The sequence below is a fragment of the Diachasmimorpha longicaudata genome, chromosome 1, assembly GCF_034640455.1.
Source record: "Diachasmimorpha longicaudata isolate KC_UGA_2023 chromosome 1, iyDiaLong2, whole genome shotgun sequence".
NCBI classification, from domain to species: Eukaryota; Metazoa; Arthropoda; class Insecta; order Hymenoptera; family Braconidae; genus Diachasmimorpha; species Diachasmimorpha longicaudata.
In genome coordinates this window covers 11,326,476-11,350,074 of record NC_087225.1, presented here as the reverse complement: position 1 = coordinate 11,350,074, position 23,599 = coordinate 11,326,476, and the positions used below count along the sequence as shown (strand labels likewise).

Genomic DNA, 23,599 nt, shown 5'->3' with positions numbered 1-23,599 from the left:
CGTAGATGATCTGGAATATCATCATGGCATCATTCATGAGACTTTCATGATATTGAAAAATTCATATTATGCAACTGTTGTAAAATTCTATGCAGTTCATGAGTAGGAATCACGAGAACATTAATTTGTTTGATCTCTGGTAGACAATCGTCGAAGTTCACTGATAATTGTTATAGTAATTTTATAAACTCTCTGTAATACAGGATGAATTTCAACATACGGTTGTTTCGAAATGAACCGCTCACATAAATACAAAGACAGACAATATTATGTTTTTACCGAGTTAAGAGATGGGCGGAAAGTCAAGTGAGGTTGAAGGGATCAGGTGTAATGTCCCATGCAATATTAATGATAACCACTTGCGTGAAATTTCATTCGCACCCTCGACTGTCAGTCATTCTGAACCGGCGTCATGAAGTCTACAATACAAGGCCTCCCCATGCGAATAACATTTTTTTTCTTATTCATTGCTGGTTTTGGAATAGCGAAAACCGATAGAGATAGAAAATTACTCAATTTCTGTCTAATGTGGTCCTGCTCGACGGTGGTTGTTGCATTCTCGGTTACTATTGTTGATTTGTATTACGTGTGGGGATCTTTCAATGTAATTATCTTTTTTTTGATAATTTTCTGAGAGATATTTCACGAATCGCATTCTTCATCAGGATATGGCGTATTCAGCTGTTAATCTTTTGACGGATATTATCATCAATGCAAAATTCTTCACCTTTATGTTTAATCGCCCTCAATATGAGCATCTTCTGCAAATCGCCTGCGATTCGCTGTGGGCGAAACCTCGGACAGAGTTCGAAAGGAGAGTTCTGAAGGAATGTGAAAATCAGGCCATGTTCTTTGTCATTTTATTTGCAACAGCCGCCCAAACTTCGGGGATTATTTATTTTATCGAACCAGTTTTATGTGAGTCAGTGATAATTTCATGAGTCAAATAATCTTTCTTTCGCTGTGTGACAGAGTATGTTTATTTATTTGGATGGAAAACCGCGATTGAAATAAGTGACACGAGGTTCAAATTGCGCTTTGTTAAATCTCACGATATGAAACTTGATTGATTGATTAAACAAATATAGGGGACATTATTTTCAGTGAACATTCAGAATAATAGTACGGACGTCAAGGAACGTTTGTTCCCGTTTAAAATCTGGTTCAATCTGCCAATTTACGAAACGCCAAATTTTCAAATGTTCTTCCTCATGGAGGTATTACAGTGCCTTTCATCAACATTACTACTGATTTTGAAAATTACGTCATTTTTCAGATGTTTGTGACTTACCATTCTACTATATTGTATTTCTGCTTCGATAATTACCTAGCGCTCGTAAATCTGTTCATCACTGGACAATTTGCAATTCTCAAATACAGACTGGAAATCCTCTATAATCACAATATTGAATCAGTCACAACAAGCAACGAGGCAAAACAGAAGCTTAATGAACAAAATGATTCTCTGATCTCAATTTCTGAAGAATTTAAGAACTGCATCAAACAGCATCAGTACTTAATTGAGTTTGTGGAGCAGCTGGAGAATATTTATACCATGGTGAATTTAGCTTCAGTTCTATCATACAGTCTCATAATTTGTTTGGCTGGCTATCAATTAATTATGGTGAGAAGAAATTAAAAACACGCTTATAAATTCTGTAGAATATTCTATTGAATTTTGAATCTGCAGATTTAGTTCAGATTTCTTCCCTTGAAAATTACCGTCAGAAATTTTTTTATAAGAAAATTAGTGGAATGTCAGTTTAAATTTATTTCTGATTATTTATTTATATAGATACTTCAATATCAATTCAGTAGAATTTTCTAGAAAATGCAATTTTCCAAAATAATCTCTTCAAATTAATTTCTCTCACATCAAGCCAGGAAATTCTCTAATGCGACGAATAAAGTTTGTGGTCTTTATCTCTGGATGTCTGACCCAACTGCTCTCATTTTCATTCACCTGCAACAATGTTTCTGTAGGCAGTGTTAATATCAGTGAGGGTCCTTACAACAGCAGCTGGTACATCCAGAACTGCTCAGCAAAAGGTCGATCCCTGACGAGAGATCTAATCCTAACGATCATGAGATCTCAACGTCCATGTTGTTTAACAGCAGCTGGATTTTTTCCGGTTACCCTGGACACTCTGAAATCAGTAAATATTTCTTAGTATTTAGAATTACATGCGATATCTATTCACCACGTACTTTTATTACAGGTTCTAACGACTGCCTTTTCCTATTTGACATTGATAAGGCAATCTATCCACTAAAGATATTATTTTCACTTTCAGTATGTAATCATTTAAAATAAATGTAATCATTAGAATTCACCCAACAGTGCCCCCGAAATTTCGTTATTGCATCCCCTTTCTCCACTCCCTTGCGATGTTTGCCAGTTACTGCAATTTTGAAAATTTTCTTCTGAACTTCATGCCCTTGGATACAACTTTTATTTCATCATCGTAATTCTTCCGGACACTATAACACAAGCTTTAACATCACAGCTTTAAAATTAATCCAACATTTCGTGCCAGTGTGATGTTCTTCGCCAGGAAGTGTGATATATACTACAGCATTCAATTCCAAGAGGCAAGAAAAATCATTTAAGGTTTTGCAAATCGATGTATGTATGAAAGAAAAAAAATCATCAGAGTTTTTAATAGAGTCCCCCAGGTGTGTACTATCTATTATTTAATATCGCTGTGAGGAAAGCATTTTTTTCACCCTCCGGCTGTCAATCATTCGTTCCAATGAAATGACGGTCGACCAGAGAGAGGCTCTCCCAGTGAGACTCACATATTTTTTGCTATACATTGTGGGTTTTGGAACAGAAAACTCTGCGGAAAAAAGACGATTACGAGACCTATGGTTGGCCAATTCGCTGTTCCTGGCAGCCTTGGCGTTCCCTACTATTTCCATGGATTTCTACTATACACGGGGATCTTTCAGGGTAATACATTGTTGAAACGATTATTATAAGACGTCAGCAACGATTATTTGATGTCTCTCCATAGGAAATGGCTTACACTGGGCTGAACGTGTTAACTACTTTCGTAATCATTCTAAAATTCTTTTGTTTACTGTCGAAAAGAAGTCAATACGAAAATCTTTTGCGAATTTCGCGGGATTCGTTGTGGGGAAATGCTAAGACAAAGTATGAAACAAATGTATTGCATCAGTGTGAAAACCAAGCCATGTTCTTTGTGATATTCTTTGCTATTTTTGCGAACTCCACAGCTCTCTTATACATCATCGAAGCAGTTTTGTGTAAGTGCATTGAAATGTGCAAGCGCCAATCTTATTTATTGTTTATTAAGGAAAATACATGAAGAATTATTATAGATAATGTTGGACATAATATGACTGATGTGACAGAACGTCGATTCCCGTTCAAAATATGGTTAGATCTGCCCATTTATGAAACTCCAAATTTTCATATATTTTTTTTTCTCCAGGTATTTCATATATTTTCGGAAGCTCATATAGTTTATGTGTAATATCGAATGATGTACATCTTTCTTTGATGTATATTAATTTGTCGCAGATGATGATGGCATTTTATGCGGGTATTATGTACTGCTGTTATGACAATTATCTGGTGCTCGTGAATGTCTTCATTGCAGGACAGTTCACTATTCTAAAATATAGGTTGCAACTACTATACACCACAAAAACTGTTCAGTCGATCATAACTAGGAATAATGGCGGGAGGACATCGAGTGGTGACTTAAAATTTGCTGTTCGAGAGTTTAAAAATTGTGTGAAGCAACATCAGTTTCTGATTTGGATCGTGAGTGAATTGGAGACCCTCTATTCGCTCATCAATTTAATGTCAGTGCTCGTGTATAGTTTCATTCTTTGTTTGGCTGGTTATCAGCTTATTATGGTATGATATCAGAATTGCAGAGATTTTTTCAATACTGACTAACAGTTACTCTTTTATTTCTCAAGCCTGGCAACATTTTGATAAGACGCATCAAGTTTGTAGCGTACATCGGCGGATCTTTAAGTCAATTACTCTCCTTTTCATACAGCTGTCACAATTTATCAGTAGCAAGTGTTGATGTTTATGAGGGGCTTTATCATTCAAAATGGTATGAGCACTGCCATTCCGAGAGATCACGATCGTTAATCGGAGATTTTATTATTATGATTATGAGAGCTCAACGGCCTTGTCATTTGACAGGAGGTGGATTTTTTCCTATCACGTTAGACACGATGAAATCAGTAAGCAACAACTGTCAGCATTGTTATAAAATATTACATAACTAATCGATTCATTTGTTTACAGGTGCTCACCACAGCTTTCTCGTATCTAACGTTGATCAGACAAAGTTCTGGGGTAACTAATGATTGATCTAATTAATTATGGAATAATGTATATGAAAATTTATGACACGTTATTACCTGTAAATAAATAGATTTATTCTGATGATAAACTCTAACTAACTTATTCTTGTCGCTCATCAGCGTCACTAATAATCAATTTCGCGATTCCGGACGAAGGATACAATTTTTTGATTGACAATTTATTACAACTTCATATGAATATCGAATGTGAGAAAAGTTCATTCTGAAAATCAAAAGAAATTGGTAAAACATTAATTAATAAGACGAGTTCTTTATGCTTATTCCCGTGACAATAACAATTCGTCGGAAATCCGTGGAATACTGACGAGAGTTCGTATCATAATGTTAATCATCTGTCACAATTGGTCATTAGCACGTCTAGAAAGACTAAATGAACGAGCATGTCGTCCTCAAGAAATGTATCTGATGCAGCCATTTATCACTTGAGCTAATTAACTTCGATATTCCACATGAATTACGCGAATAGACTTGTTCAATAGAGAATCGATTACGGAAACCAAAATCAATCATTTGCGCCCGGTTAATTTCCCCACCACTTCCTACATTTTCGTCATTAACCGAGGGTGTTGATGTCATCCACCCCCATAAAAATCACTCATGGATACTATACATCACTCAGGGCCGTCTCTTGGCATCATTTACATCTATAATCATCGAACTTTGAGTTGTCGATGGCAAAGCGATCAACTGCTCTTTCCAATTCCACGACTATCGAAACGTGAGAATAAAACCGATTTCGCGGATGTTAATGACAGCCGTAGAACGATAGGTATTTATTATTAACTTCATTGCGAGGGAGAGAGAGAGAGAGAGAGTGAGTGGATTTCCACCCTCCAGCTGTCAGTCACTTTTCGTCGATGAAATGACGTTCGACTCGGGGGAGATTTTGCCAGTGAAAATTTCCTTCTTCCTGCTATATATCAGTGGCTTTGGAATACCAGAGACTTACAAGGAACGACAAATCCTGAATTTATGGGCATTATATACAATTTTGATGGTCTGCGTTGGCGTGGCTACTCATGCCAGTGATCTCTACCACGAATGGGGATCTCTACAAGTAATGTATTGTTTTAAGCAAGTAATGAGCTATTGATCAGCAACAGTATTTATCGAGTTGTGTGCAACAGGGGGTGACGTATGCTGGGATGGCAATCCTTGTTACTACGGTTGTCAGTATAAAATATTTCACAATCCTGATGAAACGTCCCTGGTATGAGAGCCTCATGCGACTGGCACGGGACACACTGTGGACACATGCTGAGACTGATCATGAGAAGACTGTGATGAAGAAGTGTGAAAAACACGCCCTGATTTATGTGTCTGCTTTTGCATATCTCGCAGGTAGTTCAGCGGTTCTCTACATTGTCGAGCCGATGATCTGTGAGTAGAATCAACCAGACCAGAATTAATCAGGGCTTAATTGCAACGCGAGTAGAACGAACAATGGGCCTGAAAATTGTTTCAATTCACTTCTGATTTTATTTATTTGATAGTATTAGAGATAACTATATGAATATTTATTCCAGATAATTCGTTGAATAACATTACGACGCCGAGAGATCGCATGCTCATTTTCAAAATTTGGCAGGACTGGCCGGTTTACGAAACACCAAATTTTGAAATGGTGTACATCCTCCAGGTACTTCATCACAGTTATCAACGATTTTGCTATCGTACTTTTGTAGTGATAGGTATGTATAATTTTGACAGGCCCTTGTCGTGCTGCAATTGAGTGCTTTGTACTCCACTTTCGAGAGTTTTCTCGTCCTTGTCAATACCTTCATCACGGGACAATTCAGTCTTCTCAGATACCGATTGGAAATTTTATACAATAATCAATTAGATGATAGAGTTACCGGTGATTATATGAGAAAGAGGGACATTCAGCGGAAAACCAATTCTCTGGCTTTTGTCTCTCAGGAATTTAAGAGTTGCATTAGACAGCATCAGTTCCTGATTTACGTCACTGAAGAGCTTGAAGGATTGTATACAGTAATCAATTTGGCATCAGTGTTGGTTCACAGTATCCTGATCTGCCTGTGTGGTTATCAAATAATTATGGTATGATCATCTAGAAGTGAGCGCAGCAAAATAATAAATATAAAATACACATTACATCATCGTGTCAGTGACCATTTTTCAAGGAGATGAGGATCATAAGATATAGAAGTCCAGAACTCCTCGATTTCGAAATATCATTTGCTCACTGACAGATACAAAATTCAAATCATCATTCTGTACATACCTCTGGCATTCCGGAGATCATTGCTGTCGATGTCGTTGATTAATGTTCTGTTTCGAATATCGAAACGTTTGGAGACACTACTTTGGGAATTCTGGAGGACCAGGATTTTTGCAGCTTTCTTGTAGATATTCTGGAACGATTTTTATCTGATGATTCCTATTGCTTCGTTGAGAGCCGGTGGCTGATGCCAATGAACTACTGAGGTTCTTACGTATTGGTGGTCTTCTCTGCAATTTTATCACCGTCTTTCTCATTATAAGAACCCATTGCAACATATTAAGGAATACCTCCGGCACTTCCAAAAAAAACAGCGACAATGTGGTGCTTTGTTGCCAGACTTTGAATTACAGAAAACAAAGATTAACCAGATTGCTGATAAACGATTGTTGACGCCCTCCTTTTTTACCCCTTCAACTTTTCCTCTGTCATCATTCCTCGCAATCACAAAAAGGTTACCATCAAATTCAATCTGATAATGGATAAAACAGTACAGTGCCCACTCATTATTTCTATTCGTGCTCGGTGCTTATACGCTCACAAAATCTAGTCTATTCTCGTGGATTCGTTGGAGAGTTTTTAACGTCTTGTTGTTTAAAGCCAGACAATGCATTGGTGAGACGAGTAAAGTGCGTAGTCTTCGCAACAGGATGCATAAGCCAACTATTCTTCTTCTCATTTACCTGCACCAATCTCACATTTGGAAGTCTTTCTGTCGGTGATGGGCCTTACAACTCCGCTTGGTACAATGCAAATTCATCTGAAGTCGGTCGATCACTCACAAAAGATTATTCAATCATGATCATGAGGGCCCAGCGCCCTTGCAGACTGACTGGCGGTGGTTTCTTTTATGTTACACTGGATACAGTCAAATCAGTGAGTGTTTCATCAATAATCTTTGCATTAACATGGCACTTTCTGACTTCAACTTCCGTTCTAGGTATTAACAACTGCTTTCTCGTATTTAACGGTGATTAGACAATCTTCTATGGCTTCATAGATCGTATGTCGATCATCGTAATCCAGTTGAAGTTCTGACACTTGTGTAATTATTCTGTACTAATGGTAAATTATGAAAGTAGGAGCCACTTTCGGGTTCCTCCAAAAATTATTGTGCAAGATTTTTTTAGAATGTGCTGTTTTATTCATATTCTAGAAATAAAAATTGATTTATCATTGGGAAGGTACCGAAGTGAAAATTAAATATTATTGTACAAGAATTATTTAATTATGTATTTGCACTACCTGATGAATGTGGTGAATTTCTGTTTCCATTGCACCAAATTTCTACTGTAATCTTCACATTGATCACGTCTACTTCACCATTCCGTGCACATTAAGTGTATATACCTTTCCAATAGATAATGTATTGAAAGTGACTAGGTTCTTCTATGTCAATTTTCTAAATGAATATAGAATTCGATGAAAAGCCCTGGTCGTGCGACGCACGAACAATTTTTCTTCTCTATTGAATGTTCCTGCAAAGTCCATTATTTTTTTTCCACCAAAGTTTTGCGATGATTAACCAATGAGTAGAAGGATATTTTTTATGATTGTCTGAGGAGTGATGATTGGAAGGGAAATGATTGGTTCGCCCGCTTATCAACTGCTACATTCACCAAGTGGAACTCATAGGCCAACATTTTTAAATTTATAAATATCGAAGTGTCGGCATAAAAAATGTATTACCAACCAGAAAATTCCAGTCAGTAGAGGTACTCATTTATTATTAAACATATCCGAGAGACAGTGAATTTTCTACCCCCCAGCTGTCAGTCAGCCTTCATCGCCATGACGTCTCACCAGAGGGATTTTTTGCCAGCTCGAATTTCATTTTTCCTTTTGTATTTAGTTGGATTCGGAATAAGAGAGACTGACCAGGACCGGAAAATTCTAAATTTTTGGACTTACTACACGATTTTCATTGTTACCCTGGGGACAATCAGTATCTACAGTGATTTTTACCACGAATGGGGATCTCTGGATGTAACGTATTATCTGACTGGGCCCAAGTGCTCATGATCAGCGTCACGACTAATAAGATTTTTTCCAACAGGGGGTGGCGTATGCAGGGATCACTATGTTAACAGCTACGATAATCAACGTAAAATATTATTCAACGCTGATGAAACGCACATATTATGAGCGTCTCATGCGACTCACGAGGGACAAATTGTGGGGTCATGCCCGGAATGATTATGATAAGGAAGTGCTGGAGAAGTCCGAAAAACACGCGCTCCTCTATGTGGGGGCTTTTGCATATCTCGCAAGTAGTACCGGAGTTCTCTATATCGTCGAACCCATCATCTGTGAGTGAATCCAAATGCCTTTAGAAAGCATCGGGGGCAAAGTAAACTGATACCCGGCTATTCCATTCTTTAGTCTAGTTATTCCATACGTATTCGGTAAAATCGGGAATTTCGAAATTTCTGTTATTTTTTTCGGTTTCCTACGGCGCATAAATTGTTGAATTGACTCCAATGATTGTAATGTTTATTACAGATCATTTATGGAATAATATCACCGTGCCCAGCGATCGCATGCTCATCATTAAAGTTTGGCAAGATTGGCCAGCTTACGAATCACCGAATTTTGAAATGATATACATTGTCCAGGTATTCTAAGTATAATCAATAGAGTTAAATCATTGTATTCTTTCATTGATGAATATTCGATTTTGACAGGTCTTTATTGTAATACACTTGTGTCTTTTATACTCCTGCTTCGAGAGTTTTCTCGTTCTAACGAATACTTTCATCACTGGACAATTCACTATTCTTAAATACCGATTGGAAATTTTATACGGCCATCACTTGATGGATAGAATCACCAGCAGTAATGTGAACAGTGGAGTAATGGATGAAGGAAAGGATATTTTAATCCTTGTGTCTCAAGAATTTAAAAATTGCATCAGGCAGCATCAGTTTTTAATTTCCGTCACAGAAGAACTTGAAGGGTTGTATACAATAATCAATTTGGCATCAGTCTTAGTCCACAGTACCCTGATCTGTCTGTGTGGTTATCAATTGGTTATGGTATGATCATCCATAAGTGTGAGCACGGAAAAATTCGATAACATAATGAAATCACAGTGTGAGTGGAAATTTTTGGAGATGACCAGGGTCATGAACACAGCGTCACCCATTCTCATCTCGCTCGATGTCTAGTGATAATCTTCTAGATTTTCATATATTTATATTAATCGTTCATTTTTTGACAATTTTTTGAAAAAATATAGCCAGTGCATAATTGTAATTCTCATTATGTAGATCAATCTTGTAAGATAGTACTCATTGCTGTCAATAGCTTCGTTTCATTTTCTTCTTTCAACAGAACATCTAAAGCACTTAGAGGAACCAGGACTTTCAGAGCATCTTATACCCGCTCTCGGCTCTAGACTTTGCCAATTTCGGGGAATAGTTTATAATTTTTTCGTATAAATTATTGAAATAATTTTCTATAGAGATTCACATAATTTCCTTATCCAAATCTCATTGATCATTTTTTCTAATGTTCGTGGAGAATTCGAGATCTACTAAGATCTCTTTTCACAATTGTACCAATTTTATCTATCTATAAGGACCCGTTGCATAGCATTAACGAAATGCCTACACCACGTCCAGAACAACAATCAGAATGTGCTTATGTGCCAGCAGGCTTTCACAGATTTGCCAGATTCCTGATTTGTACTCCTTGCTGCTCCTTGTTTCACCCTCCCTACCTTTTTCTCATTCTCATTATCATTCGAGTCCACCAAAACATACAAAGGACACAGCAAATTTGTTAAGTATTTTCATTAACACTCAGCGCATATTCCTTTCCTATAAAAAAATATGTTCTTCAATTTTTGTCAAATCCTTCACAACTGTTTGATGTGATTATGTTTTAAGCCAGAGAATCCACTGATGAGACGAATTAAGTTCGGAATCTACGTGATAGGCTGCATTAGCCAACTATTTTTTTTCTCATTCACCTGCACCAACCTCACCACGGGGAGTCTCACTGTCGCTGATGGGCCTTATAACTCAGCTTGGTATAATAAAAATTCATCTGAACTGGGTCGAACCCTCACAAGAGATTATTCAATCATGATTATGAGGGCCCAGCGCCCTTGTAGACTGACAGGAGGTGGATTCTTCTATATTACACTGGATACAGTGAAATCGGTGGGTATTTCCTTCAGAAATATTTTGTTCCCAATGTTTGAGTTTCACTATCAACATAATAAATTGTTAATGCCGTCAGAATATTCAGTAATTAACATCTGTTGTAGGTACTGACCACTGCTTTTTCGTACCTAACGTTGATGCGACAATCTTCCATGAATTGATGATTCTGAGGCTGATCAGCATCGCCGGATCGAACACTTACCCCTCATTCAATTATCCTTCCTTTTCTGGCTGCAAAGAGAGAAGATTGCATAACGCAATTTTCATTCTGCATTTTTTGAATTTTTTCAAAGCATGCGAAGGACATAATTTTACCGGTTAGTGATTATCAGGGGGAGGCGACGGTCTTCTAGTCTGACAAAAACTAGATTTTGCCGTTTACGTTAGAACTAATAAAGTCAGTAAGTAAAAATAATGATGTCCTCTGTTATAATTGTTTGGCTCATTCCCTTGCAGGTGTTCAGTAAAATCATCATATATGTGACCTCGATTGGATTCTATGTTTGTAATGTCTTGAAGTGATCAGACTATGAAATTTAGATATCTGTTAATAAACATCATCTAAGTATTACATAAGTATTCCTGATTATATGCGTTTGGAGTATCATAGTCCATCAACTTCGTACATAGAATGATTTGTCTCAGACTTTGAGTCTGACTAGACGTTCGACCATTCAAGTCCAAGCCCTTCACTTATTATTACATGCCAATTGAATTACCCTGAATATCATCAACATTAAATCCATCTCTTATTATGACGATTACCAATGAAAAATAAAAAATAACTATACCTGCACATTCTTTGTTGTCTGCTCATGTGAATGTCATCAAACTTTATTGCCAAATTTCGGTCGTGGAAGAAAATTACATCTCGTTCTGTTTTTTGCTGGACGTGATGCCAGTTTCCATCAATGATGGCGTAATCGCCAGCAAAATCATCTATCGAATGTGTAATAATACCTCCAATAGAACTTTCATGGTCACCATCGAGGGAGTAATATTCAATCTCTCTACAGTAAAAAAATGAAAGATGATATCGAAGGGATCGGCTGTCACATGCAATATTAACGGGTCATGATTTATTACTGTACATCTAGAAATAGGGGGACATATACTGAAGCTCGATTGTCAGCCAGCAGTCACTGCCGACATGAAGTCTACCCTAGGGTTTATTCACCGGAGACTTCAACTTTTACATGTCAATCCATAGTCGATACTTCCATCTGCGGAGGATCCTGATGCTCTTCAGTCGGAATCTCAAAATCATACTTTGAAAATATAATAATTAAAATCGTATGAGAAAAATTGTAGAAAATCGCTGAAATTATTTGCGTTGTCATCATGTTGTCACAGCCAGTGGAGACACTGCCAATTCGTTTGACAAAGTTTTTCCTGAGTGCAGCTGGCTTCACCATAGCCACTACTAAACGTGAAAAACTACTTGTTGATGTCATCGTGACTTATTCCACAATCGCCCTGGCATTTGCCTGTTGTGTTACTGGTATGGATATTTACAACTGCTGGGGCTCATTCTATGTGAGTTACACCCTCCATTTGATGACAAATTTCGCAATTACACGAAGAGAATTTTTTTCTCTCACTAGGAATTTGTGTACTCGTTCATTGGATTCGGTACGTGTTTCATCGTTCAGTCGAAATTTGCGGTGTTCATGTTGAAGAGGAAGAAGTATTTGGACCTGATGAGGTATACGAGTGAGATTCTGTGGACTACTCATCACACGGAGTATGGAAAGGGAATTATCAAGGAGTGTGAAAAACAAGCCATGTATTTTATCGTTTTGTTCACTTTCTTGGCCCAGGGGGTCAGCCTGTGCTATACTGTCCAGCCTATTTTACGTAAGTTCAGACCAACTTTTATTGATTTATGATTGTTGTTAAAAATTTCGATTCAATTTTATGATAATCGCTGTTTACATAGATATCTGTAGTGTCTCAATTGTAACGTGTAGAGGAAGTTGAGAGGTTTTCGTTTTCCTTGTGATCCAAAAATTCTGAAGCTCATGAATTTTAATGGAAAATGTTAAATTTTTTCGCTACTTATTGCAGTTAATATAGGGAGGAATGAGACTGATAGGCTTTTTCCATTCACATTTTGGGTGGATCTACCAATATACATGTCTCCCTGGTTCGAAATAGCTTTTGTCGTACAGGTGAATATTATTTATGCATTATTATATAAATATTTGTCTGTGAAATGAGTGCATAATATGAAAACTTTGCCCTTTAATCGAAAGACTTGAATGTTATTCACTTATAATTGTGTTTATTAAAAAATAAATATAATTATTTCGTGAATAATTATCGGCCAGCGAAAATGAAGTGAAGTAAAATGATTACAGATATGAAGTCGATAATGCTTTTCAGGTACTGTGCTGCTATCACACATCAATTTGTTACTTCTGTTTCGATAATTACTTAGCCCTGACCAACATATTCATAACTGGGCAATTGAAAATCCTAAAAAATAGACTGGAAACACTATTCGATGTTCACAACCCCGACGCGAACGAGCCCCATGGCATCAAGAAATGGTGTTTAGTGAGAGGCAGAGGATTCAGAAAAACTACCCATGAATTGAAAAATTGCGTTAAACAGCATCAGACACTCATAGATCTCGTTGACCAAGTGGAAGACATATACTCGTTCATAAATCTACTCCAAGTACTTGTCTTTAGTTTTCTCATTTGCCTGGTTGGATATCAACTCATTCTGGTATTCCCAACACATTCCTTCGTCACCGAAAAGAAAAAATTTCTTATTTCAGAGAGAGCACGACTTTAATTCAATTTATTTTACTGGTCTCAAGTGATATCATGTATCCCAATTTCCGATTTTTTTGCCAAAGGAATCGGTTTAAACGGCTGACAGTTGGTATGTTCCTTGATGTAAGTGGAAAAGGAACTCTTTGGTCGGCCTGCTGAGAAATGCATTAAAAAATTATGAAAAATTTACAAACCTATCCGGCTGTACTTGTGCACATTTTCTAAAATCATTTTTGCATTTCATGTAACTCTCCATTTTCACCCAAAATTAAAACATCATCAAAATCAGCTGTGGTATCTATGAGAATAGGGAAGTGAAAAACTTCGTTCAAGTAAAAACGATACTCGGATTAATTTGAATATCCGGATTAAATGGAGAAATTTGCCTTTTTGGTGATAATCATTACTTTTGCAGAAGATTCATTACTGTTGGGTACTAATGACATTGACATTTACAGCCGGGCAATTCTACAATGAGACGCATTCTTTTCATCGTATACTTCGGTGGGTGCTTCACCCAACTATTCACATTCGCCTTCACATGCAATAACTTGACCCTGGCGAGTTTGGATGTTGGTGAGGGGCCTTGGCATTCAAAGTGGAACACTAAAATTCGCTGTAAAGAAGGTCGAGCTATCGTTCGAGACTTGCAGATGGTCATCATGAGGGCCCAGAAGTCGTGCAAACTGACAGCTTTTGGCTTCTTTCCCGTGACTCTCAATACTTTCAAATCAGTAAGTCAGATAGATTATCTATGAGCTAATAAATGAGCAGGTTATTCTGTTGAATGATTATCGGATCGATTTGATTTCAGATGCTGAGCACCGCATTCTCATATTTGACTTTGATGAGAAACAGTGAAGAGATTATTGAATAAAATATTAATTTGTTTAAGAACAATGGTGAATCTTCTCTATTGAAGACGCCAGGACTCAAGTTGGTTTGCGAGAGTAATTTTTTCCGAATAAAAATAATGAAATTGAGTGGGAAAGTGAGCATTAGATGGGAGAAGCCACCCACGGTTTTTCCGAAGTAACAAAGGAAGGGATTGGGTCAGCCTGCCCAGCGGTCAAAGATGAGTAGCCCCTTTGTCTGCTGGAAAACGTAAAGCCCAGGGGATAATCCCACCGCATAATTCCCTCGTCCGTCAACTCTTTATTCCTCTGTGATTCGGAAAGAAAACTTTGCTGATTAATTTATTGATATTTTATCGGAATAAATGAAATTTCAAAACCTTTTTATTTTTTCGGTTTCAGCCATGAAATATTTTGTTCCCCGCGAAATTCTCATTTTTGACAAATAACAGGGCACATTCAGAATCAACGGAGAAATTTTCATTGACCTCGTTCGAGGACCCGAGGTTTGTATTTCGTGATAAATCTCCTCGTGTCTAGCTCGAGGTACCACATTTACCCGGTTCAGTATCAAATATCGAATGCGACAATCGTTGAAAATCGCGTATGTAAACTGGAGTATGACGATGCTCAATGGGATGCAGAGTGCGGGTGGAACACCTTGAGGCTTCTCACCTGCATAATACATGCTCCTCGTGAATTTTCACACGGAACGTGCCAACACATAAAATTATCCCGAAGTCTCTGGGATCTGGGAGATGTTGCCGCGAGAAATTGCGATGCCTAGAGGGCCACTGTGAGTAATCTAGAAATTCTTTATTCAATTTGGTAAAAGTAGCTCATATTGTTTTGGAAATCAGTCAGACAATTTGAAGTCGTGACGATAATTCGAATTCACCGTTCAATATTACTAAAAAATCAGTGGATCGATTTTTGAAGCTGCCATTCTACTTCTCAAAAAATGCAATATTTATCGTTTCAATAATGTTACTACATGGGCATCGCACACGAGGCCCCGGATTCACCAGGATGCGCAAGGATATGTGAATCAGATGGAGATCATATGAGGACTATATGAATCCACGAAAGCCATCAAATTCATGAGATTCAATGCGACAAAAAAAGGTGACTATTTTCAATTAATTCAATTTATTCGGTGTTTCGAATGCGACACCTTACGCAATACAAATGCAATTCTCCTGTATTCCGGATTTACGAACAGTAAATACTGGTGTAATATGCGTTCCATTTTATCCCATGAAAGCCCATTTTTGTATCGTTATTTCATAATTGCAGTTATCATTATTCTTCATCATTTCAACTGATTTATGGACACGTGACTATTTATCCGACAACATTCCACCCAATTATTCCACATCGTTTTCATCAGTACAACGTTATTTCACGACATTATATGTGTTACAAACAACGCAACTGAAGTTATTCTAACATGTAGTTTATTGTTATTCCAAAATGTAAAAAATTTCATATTTAATGTATGTGATCCCCCCGATTGCAAAATATGAGCTTCAAAAAATTTCAGAAAGACGACGTTTCAAATTTCTCGCTCTCTCGAATAGAAAAGACATAATTTACCCACCATCTTAAATAATCCTTTTCAACAATTAATATATTTCCTTAAAATAGAGAATTTGTTTTTATTTCAGTTCCTCCGATGCGCTGAACCGCGCCCACCTTTTGAACCTCCATCAGCAAACCCTGACAGACCGCAAGTTCTTGGATCGTCGGTCTATCGTCGGTTGTCGGCAAACTAGGAATATCTAGGTAGCACAGCTCTCACATATCTATGATAATATATCGTTTCCCCTAATCTCCCCGCAATACAAAACTCTGCATTACCGCAGATCCATAATACCGCAGACCCATAGCACGTCGTGCCCTCAAATCGAATCAATCCGCGCACCCTCATTCGAATTCGGTAGTCAACAAGAGGGTAGTCATAGAAAATTCACAGAGAGCTGTTCAATTAGCAATGCTATTTATTCAGTGCTAAATAACCCAGCGGTACAAGCATAAATGTGGAGTACAGAGAAACACGAGGATTGATCAGCATTAGCTCGCTGTTTACAACATCAATTTGCATACGAATAAGCTTCAATGTTCACAGATTCACTTATTTATGTCATTGTCAATTGAAAATAGAAAGGGAAGGACTGAAGGAGCATTGAAGGTGGTATTGATCAGTGCATGTACTATTGCGAGAAAGACCATTAAGGGAAAATGGGGGAGTGATACGTTGGAGGTCAGTGGTATTTCATTCTGCGCTCGTATCGCCCGTTATTTTTTTAAGTGCTTCAACTCCCTCGGCATTGGCAGTATCGTAACCAGGTGCTGTACTCTTCACTCTTTCCAGCCAGTCAGCTACGTTACTGTAGTCCCCGAGATCAAATCCGAACGCCTGAGGATTAAGAGGTCGTATTAAATAGCTTATTGATTTTCAACGATATTCATGGTATCTTACTTCGATTTTTCATCGAATTTCGACACTAGAAATTATGATTGTTCGGCAGAAATTGACAGATGAACTGATTTTCGGCTCAGTAATGATGAATTTTTTTTTTGGAATCGGCAGATCCTTTGGGACTTTGAGATTTTATCGTGGGAAAATTTATAGGATTTAGGGAAATGTAGAGATGATATTCAGGTTTAATTGATTGTTGATATTCATAATGAAGAGAGAATCATTCTGAATTGAAACTAAGCCACTAGACTAATTTGAATAACAATAACTGATTGGAAATCATACTTCGGCAGTTGTGACACTTGATACCAAGGAGAGATCAGCAATAGTCATGTCAGTCCCAGCAGCCCATTCATTACCCTCAAGCAATTTGTCAAGAATTTGAAATGCTTCCTTCAACTTCTCATAGTTTGCCTCATTGTACTCTGTTTCTCCATGGAATAGAACCGGATACTGGAAAGTTAGAGCTCATTACTTTCCCAAATGGGAATTAAATTTGAGTTAGGGAGGAAGTCATTTAGTGCAGTATATTTCAATCAATGATTGTCCGGTGCAAGTGTGTTAATTTATTAATTGGGCCCCCTTTTAGCTGTGAAAATTTGCGAATTGAGGAGTGGATAAAGTTTGGAATTGATAAATAAGTGTTCTATGGACAATCCACTTCAACATTGATGTTTAAATCCTTAATGTTGATGCGCTCAACAATTCCTCCCACGGGACATCAATACAGCAAAGTTTGACCTTTTAATTACGACTATCACTTGGTCAATTTGAGTTCATTATCAATTTAGTATCGTAACGTGTATGTATTGAAGAAAAATATGGAGAAAAACCGCAGAAAAATCGAGTTACATAGATGGTGGTAGCTATATCTCAGAGAACTTTTTTGGATTTCGAAATCGAGTTCCTAAATAAAGGTATTTAGGGCGTGATCACGAAAAATGACAAAAAACATTAAGAATTAGTATTGCGATGTTCTCTGATAGATCGATGAACCTATCGATCCAAAATAATCTCTATCTCAACTTTTTTTATTCTCCTTGATGACACCATAAATACCTTAAACCCTTGAACCATCGCTCATTATGGAACTCACGTAGTAAGTGGTAATGCATTTGTAGAGACTTCCCACATCAAAATGAAGCCGATGTTGGACAACAGCACGTTCACTGGCCCCAGTTGGATACAGTCCTGAATCCCCTCCGTACTGGTCCACCAGGTAGCACATGATGGCGCGGCTGCGATAAAATCCACAAAAAAAATTAATCATCATCCTTGTGCCAATAAGGAAAACTTCATTCCCCACCTCTCACTCAATGTGTAATCCTCATCAACGATGAAGGGTATGGTCCTCTGTGGGTTCATCTGAAATTGTAGATGAAAATTAGAAGTAGATTCCTTCATTATGAACATCGCGTCCTCGCTTAAGAGGCTATTAACATTTGAATGTCATGAGTACGAAATTTAGTCGATTATGTGCACTACTGTGCTAATTACATATGTCTCACCAGGTGATTCCACACTTGACTTGCCCCGAAATTACCGAATATTATTGGTGGGAGGAACAATACAGTAATTTAGTTACCGTACAAACTGTCGAAAAGTTTAGACGTCAATTCATACACTAGGATAAAGCGTTTGTGTCGATGTGCAAAGGTGCGAATTTATCTCACTTTCACACACTTTTGGTACATGTTTTTTAAATGTAATAAAAATTGTGGTAATAATTGCAGAATATGGAGATCGATAAATCGGTTCACCGCATCGCGACAGAAATGTATTTTTTAGGTTTGACAATCGTCCTCATGACAAAATCTTGAAGCATTTAGTAATAATGAGACCAATTTACTTGCTCATACTCCGGAGTCATATTTTCACCAGCAAAAATATCGAGATTCTTGTAATTAAGAGGAAGTCCAATAGCCTCAGCCGTCAGCATCACAGCACGACAGGGTGGACTGAACGGCAGATAATAGAAATCAATGGACATCGTACTTTGAGTTAATCTATCGAATCTATGTCAAATGTCAAATTGAATGACAGAATGGAGAGGTCTGTCACGCACTGTCACCTTTGTACGTCTAGGAACTTGGTGCAGGCAGTGTGCCACCGGGTCTAGTGCACATCAATCGATATGTATATTTAGTTGTAACTGAACTCGAATGTGCACATACGCCATTTCCCTCCGCTCACCAAGTTTCCACCCCCACCTGTATACCAACCCCTCAGTTCCCATCCCACTCCCGGCGTAATCCACTCCCCACCTCCACTTCCGTTTAGCTGTTATTCTTTTTCGTTTGTAGACAAGATTTTCGCCTTATCGGATTGTCTATTCAATCCGTGTCGATGTAAAAAAAAATTCACGTGTCTGTTTCTGCCTTCGTTTTTGCAGACAGTTTCACTGACGTAATTTGACAACAAAGTTGAATAAACTTTGTTGGAAAGTTTGAAGGGAATTCGGAAGGCCCTGGGGAGGGGGAGAAACGAGTGAGTGATTGGAGAGGAAATTGATTTTCATGACCTCCTGGTGACCTTCTCGGTGGCTTGATGAGGGACAATGAAAAATGGCACTGGGGTATATTTGGGATTTATTTTTCAAAAGTTTTTGGTTGATTGACTGAAGAGAAGGAGAGGATTGTATCATTGGTTGGAATCATTATCGGTGTTGACTCTGGATGGATTGTGTTTACCGGGGATGTTTGAGGTAAGGTTGAAGGATAATGACATCGACCGGAGGGTCAATCAATAAAGCTAACAGTGTGAAAGTATCTGTAATGTTGGTTGATTATGGAACAATGCGGGGTGAGAAATTTTTTTATTTTTGTTCATGATTTCCATAGGATCGCTATCCATATCCGTTTTTGATAATTTATTTACAAACACGTTTGGAAACTTGAACGTCTATTCAGTGTTTGATAGTATTTTCAAACTGTTCAATAGCAATATTTCAATGTAAATCTGCAACGTTTAAATATTAAAAGGAAACGATTCCAGTGGCAACAAGGAGTCAAAGAATTAATGCAATTTTAGAAGAGAAATGTTATAATGGAAATAAGCTAAATCGAAAATCAATAATCCGTTATTAATTAAATTGAACTCGAACCCCTTTTGTTGCTTCTCATGGCTCATCAGCATTGAAGGGTTGGAATGGCATTTGTGGCAAAAATAATACGCTGAGAGAAAAAATCAATGGTATTGAATATCTTCTTCCAACATATGGATATAAACCACACAAACCCAGACACAATTTTTATCAAACACACGATAATGAAAATAATAAAGTACAATTTCATGACGAAAATGGAAACTGGTGCAATTGAATAATTTTTCCGGGGAGTGATTATTTTTATTTTAAAAAAATGTTTTCCATCAAAAATCTGTTTGCGTCCAATTAATATATAGGATATTTTGTCTGTCAATATTTATGCATTAAGTTTACTTCATGCGGATAACATTCAATCCCGGGAATTTCGAAAAGCAATAAATCAGTTATCCTCCAAAACAAATATTTTCGTAATTGTAAAAGGCTATTTCCATTTCACCACGAGTGAATGTCAATTTGATAGTTCCATACCATTAAAACCCCGGACAATAATCGTTAGACCATCGCCATTTCAAGCATATACCGATTATAATGACGTTCGTCGGTTGTATAAACTCCCTCCAGTCGTGGTTGGTCCACTAACTATTAGATTTTCCATTTGAACGCGTACACTTTGGCCACAATATTCTCATACATCGGAAGAACCATTGTATCCCCGAATTGGCAGCTGGCATAAAGGAAAATTCAATTGTCATGTTAACTTGATATACACATTCGTTTGATCATTGTTGGTTTTTAATGGATCCAGATAAATTTTCGGTATTCATTGTTCGTTCATTCCTGTAATGATTGATTCACAATGAATGTGAGATTAAAATACTTGGAAATTTATGCAGAATGACAATGATGGAGATGAAATCGATATAAACTCTTATCCGTTATCCTCATTACGTAGCTATTGAAGATGGGTGGTAACGAGTAAGAACCATTATAACTCGACGCATAGAGATGACGAGATTTGAGGAGTTTGACGAAGTTTCCTCAGCGACAAGAAGAAACTTCGGGAATATATGATGTCACTCGTGGCACTAAATGAGGTAAAGTTTTCTGGAGTATCTTGATGTTATGCTAAGAAATTTGTAGATTTGTAATTATCCATCATTCACAGGATCCTCCAGGAATACTCCAGAATGGATTTCGAGCCCTGTCGAGATCTCAAAAACAATGGTTAAAGGAAGATGGTACGGGAAAAGTCGAGGATTAAATGGTACACGGTAATTTGAAAATGAATCGTTTTGTCTCTCATGAAGGATTTAAAAACAAACTACCAAATTCAAGTAACATTTTTAAAATTTTTATTCGTTACAAATAGTCTACTTAAACTAATAAACTCACAGAGATGAACTCCATGCAATAAACTTTAATTTGTGCGAGTGAAAAATCATCTTGAGCTACTCCGACTATCTACAGCACCATCTCATTGTGATGGATTAAACGAGACAAGATGAATGAGGGAGTCTATCAAAGAAACGGCACAAGAGTTAACAAAACACTGGAGACGTAATTAATAAAATTCTCTCATTTCTTAGATAGCTTAGCAACCAGTTGTCTGAACATTTCAACTCCATCGGCATTTGCCTCCTGATAATTTGGTACCTCACTTTTAATTCTCGCTACCCAGTTGGTGATGTTCTTGAATTGTGTTATGTCGTAAGAGACCGCCTAGAAAAGTAATTTAATTAATTACCTTGATTTTAATGAGATTTCACTCTTATTTCAGATTTTTTTTTACCTCCAAAGTTGTTATGCTGGCGAGTAAACTGAGATCAGCGATTGTCAAGTTCTTTCCGGCTGCGTACGACTGGCCTTCGAGAAACTTCTCAAAGAATCCCAGTGCTCCCGTCATTTTCTCGAGTTTAGCTGGATCCGCGGGTGCACCCGCGAAAAGTTGTGGATACTGTTATGAATTAACTTGTATTAGTAAATTTACTGCGGTCATTGCAATGTTTCAGGACAATTGTTTGCGATAAACCGAACGACCCAAATACCGGAATGATAACACAATACATAGAAACTCTACTGTAACATTCACCGAATTCCAATAGCTGATAATGGACAATAAGTGAGTATTGGTTTGTAACTATCCCATGCACCACTGAATATCAACGAATTACTTAACACATGATTACGAACGTATTTGGTTCTTTGGGGCTCGTAGCCACGTGCATTTGCGTTATCTAATCTCAGCGAGATTGGGCGTGAGCCATTCAAGGATTCAATTTTATTCGGTAATGAAAATCCTTCATGATAATGTACATAATTTATCAGTTATGGAAATCTGTTAGGAGACACTGGCATAAGGAGAAAAACACTAGTCAAAAATTACCCAATATGTGACGTAATAGAATAGCGATGTCGATTTTTAGAACTTTTTCATTCGATATGAGGAGAATACGTCCGATCTGTAGTGAATTTTTATAAGATTGAACTTCATATCCATCTCATCGCAAATAATATTGGTCAAATTAAGGGGTTAATATGAAAATTAAATCAATTTGAAAAGGATTTCCACGAAAAGGCCATGTCGATTTCGATATGAGTTGACTGGATTTATGGAGGGACCGGAAGAGTCAACTTCATATTGTCATTTTCTGCTATTGAACCTTCAAACATGTCGGCTGTTATGTAGGAAATGAAAAACGAAGGGTGTGTTCACAACATTTAGGGGAAATTGCCGGAGTTGCATTGTCTTTCCGTAATTCAATAGACCATTCATAAATGTTTACACATAACAAAGCAGTATTATGACCATTCTGTTTATCACGTAAGACTCGGTAAATGTTGGAAGGGAATTTGTGAGAGGAGCTCATCCTTCAGAGGAAATGGAAATACTTACGTAATAATCGGCAAAGGTGCTGTAGAGGGTGCCCTGGTCAAAGAAAAGTCGTTGATTGACGAGGGCGCGGGCCTTCGGGTCCTTTGGGTAAAGCGAGTCGTTCTTAGCGTATTGATCCACTAGGTAGCCCATGATAGCACGACTGAGGTGAATATTGCAAGTGAATATTTCGTAGAATTAATTTGATTGTCGGGATAAAGGTATTTGGGGTGCAGCTTACCTTTCCCATAGCACAAAGCCATTGTCATTGATGGTAGGTACTGTGTGCTGAGGGTTGAGCTGAAAAATAACACAACGAAAACGATTAATTAGGGGAACTGTATTAGGAACTGTATTGGCGGTTTAATTAACGTGGATTAAGGCGACCCCATCATACAGGGCAATCTCAAAGGGAAAGCTATTCTAGAAAATCTTCAAGTCTCTGAGGCCCCCACCCCTCAGCCCTTCGAAATCGGAGTTCTCGAAAAATAAACCCTCGTTCAAAGAATTATGGCTTTTTATGATGATAAAAATTGCCGACATTTTTTTCTGATTCTTCACCTTGATAAATTCCGGTTTAAGGTGTTCACCGCTCATTAGATCCGTCAATTTGAGGTTCAAATTAACGCCCACAGCAGCAGCAGCCAGCCTCACACCACGACATGGTGCACTTCCAGGAACGTAATAGAAATCAATGGTCATTTTGAAATTCTGTAAATAATTGAATTTATCAGATCGTTGTGAATTATTGCACTAAATATTCGACGAGTTTCCCTC

At 37.6% G+C, this 23,599-nt stretch overlaps 5 protein-coding genes and 1 long non-coding RNA gene across 12 annotated transcripts in view; 5 read left to right on the top strand and 1 right to left on the bottom strand.

The window, feature by feature from the left end:
• The first annotated feature begins 2 nt into the window (after positions 1–2).
• LOC135169794 (uncharacterized) lies at positions 3–7,697 on the top strand. The gene is made up of 16 exons (XM_064135127.1): positions 3–604; positions 666–918; positions 1,105–1,217; positions 1,277–1,624; positions 1,881–2,156; positions 2,220–2,263; positions 2,328–2,465; positions 2,508–2,558; positions 4,617–4,772; positions 4,854–4,937; positions 5,170–5,431; positions 5,502–5,754; positions 5,901–6,013; positions 6,085–6,435; positions 7,217–7,492; positions 7,557–7,697. The coding sequence occupies exons 1-16, from the start codon at positions 413–415 to the stop codon at positions 7,614–7,616; spliced, it is 2,970 nt and encodes a 989-aa protein (XP_063991197.1). The 5' UTR covers positions 3–412; the 3' UTR covers positions 7,617–7,697.
• Positions 2,180–4,474, top strand: LOC135165001 (odorant receptor Or2-like). The gene is made up of 7 exons (XM_064125856.1): positions 2,180–2,592; positions 2,667–2,953; positions 3,018–3,270; positions 3,346–3,458; positions 3,548–3,889; positions 3,955–4,230; positions 4,295–4,474. The coding sequence occupies exons 2-7, from the start codon at positions 2,759–2,761 to the stop codon at positions 4,358–4,360; spliced, it is 1,245 nt and encodes a 414-aa protein (XP_063981926.1). The 5' UTR covers positions 2,180–2,592; positions 2,667–2,758; the 3' UTR covers positions 4,361–4,474.
• A 541-nt stretch (positions 7,698–8,238) lies between the features above and the next one.
• On the top strand, positions 8,239–11,379 carry LOC135164992 (odorant receptor Or2-like). Of its 2 annotated transcripts, XR_010299410.1 has the most exons (7): positions 8,239–8,602; positions 8,673–8,925; positions 9,119–9,231; positions 9,301–9,651; positions 10,507–10,782; positions 10,890–11,102; positions 11,242–11,379. XR_010299410.1 is itself a non-coding variant. In XM_064125838.1 (6 exons), the coding sequence occupies exons 1-6, from the start codon at positions 8,408–8,410 to the stop codon at positions 10,944–10,946; spliced, it is 1,245 nt and encodes a 414-aa protein (XP_063981908.1). In that variant the 5' UTR covers positions 8,240–8,407; the 3' UTR covers positions 10,947–11,200. The 2 variants fall into 2 exon arrangements, 1 of the variants encoding a protein (XP_063981908.1); XM_064125838.1 differs by lacking the exon at positions 11,242–11,379 and having other exon boundaries at positions 8,240–8,602; positions 10,890–11,200.
• On the bottom strand, positions 10,898–11,873 carry LOC135165076 (uncharacterized). The gene is made up of 3 exons (XR_010299421.1): positions 11,577–11,873; positions 11,101–11,505; positions 10,898–11,016 (listed from the first exon to the last, which is right to left on the bottom strand). It is a non-coding gene; the product is annotated as an uncharacterized LOC135165076 (long non-coding RNA).
• A 42-nt stretch (positions 11,874–11,915) lies between these two features.
• Positions 11,916–16,265, top strand: LOC135165003 (odorant receptor Or2-like). Of its 6 annotated transcripts, none has more exons than XM_064125895.1 (8): positions 11,918–12,321; positions 12,390–12,642; positions 12,853–12,956; positions 13,171–13,518; positions 14,027–14,302; positions 14,383–15,218; positions 15,435–15,547; positions 16,090–16,265. In XM_064125895.1, exons 1-6 carry the CDS (start codon positions 12,127–12,129, stop codon positions 14,443–14,445), a joined length of 1,239 nt encoding a protein of 412 aa, XP_063981965.1. In that variant the 5' UTR covers positions 11,918–12,126; the 3' UTR covers positions 14,446–15,218; positions 15,435–15,547; positions 16,090–16,265. The 6 variants fall into 6 exon arrangements, with proteins under 6 accessions (XP_063981983.1, XP_063981965.1, XP_063981954.1 ...); XM_064125884.1 differs by having other exon boundaries at positions 15,283–15,547; XM_064125913.1 differs by having other exon boundaries at positions 11,916–12,321; positions 13,171–13,467; positions 14,383–15,547.
• Positions 16,266–21,897: 5,632 nt separating this feature from the next.
• LOC135164963 (acid sphingomyelinase-like phosphodiesterase 3b) overlaps positions 21,898–23,599 on the top strand; it is a 44,350-nt gene continuing 42,648 nt past the window's right edge. Inside the window, exon 1 of the mRNA XM_064125787.1 lies at positions 21,898–22,069. The gene's annotated coding sequence lies outside the window, so the exon portion shown is untranslated. The remainder of the gene's footprint in view (positions 22,070–23,599) is intronic.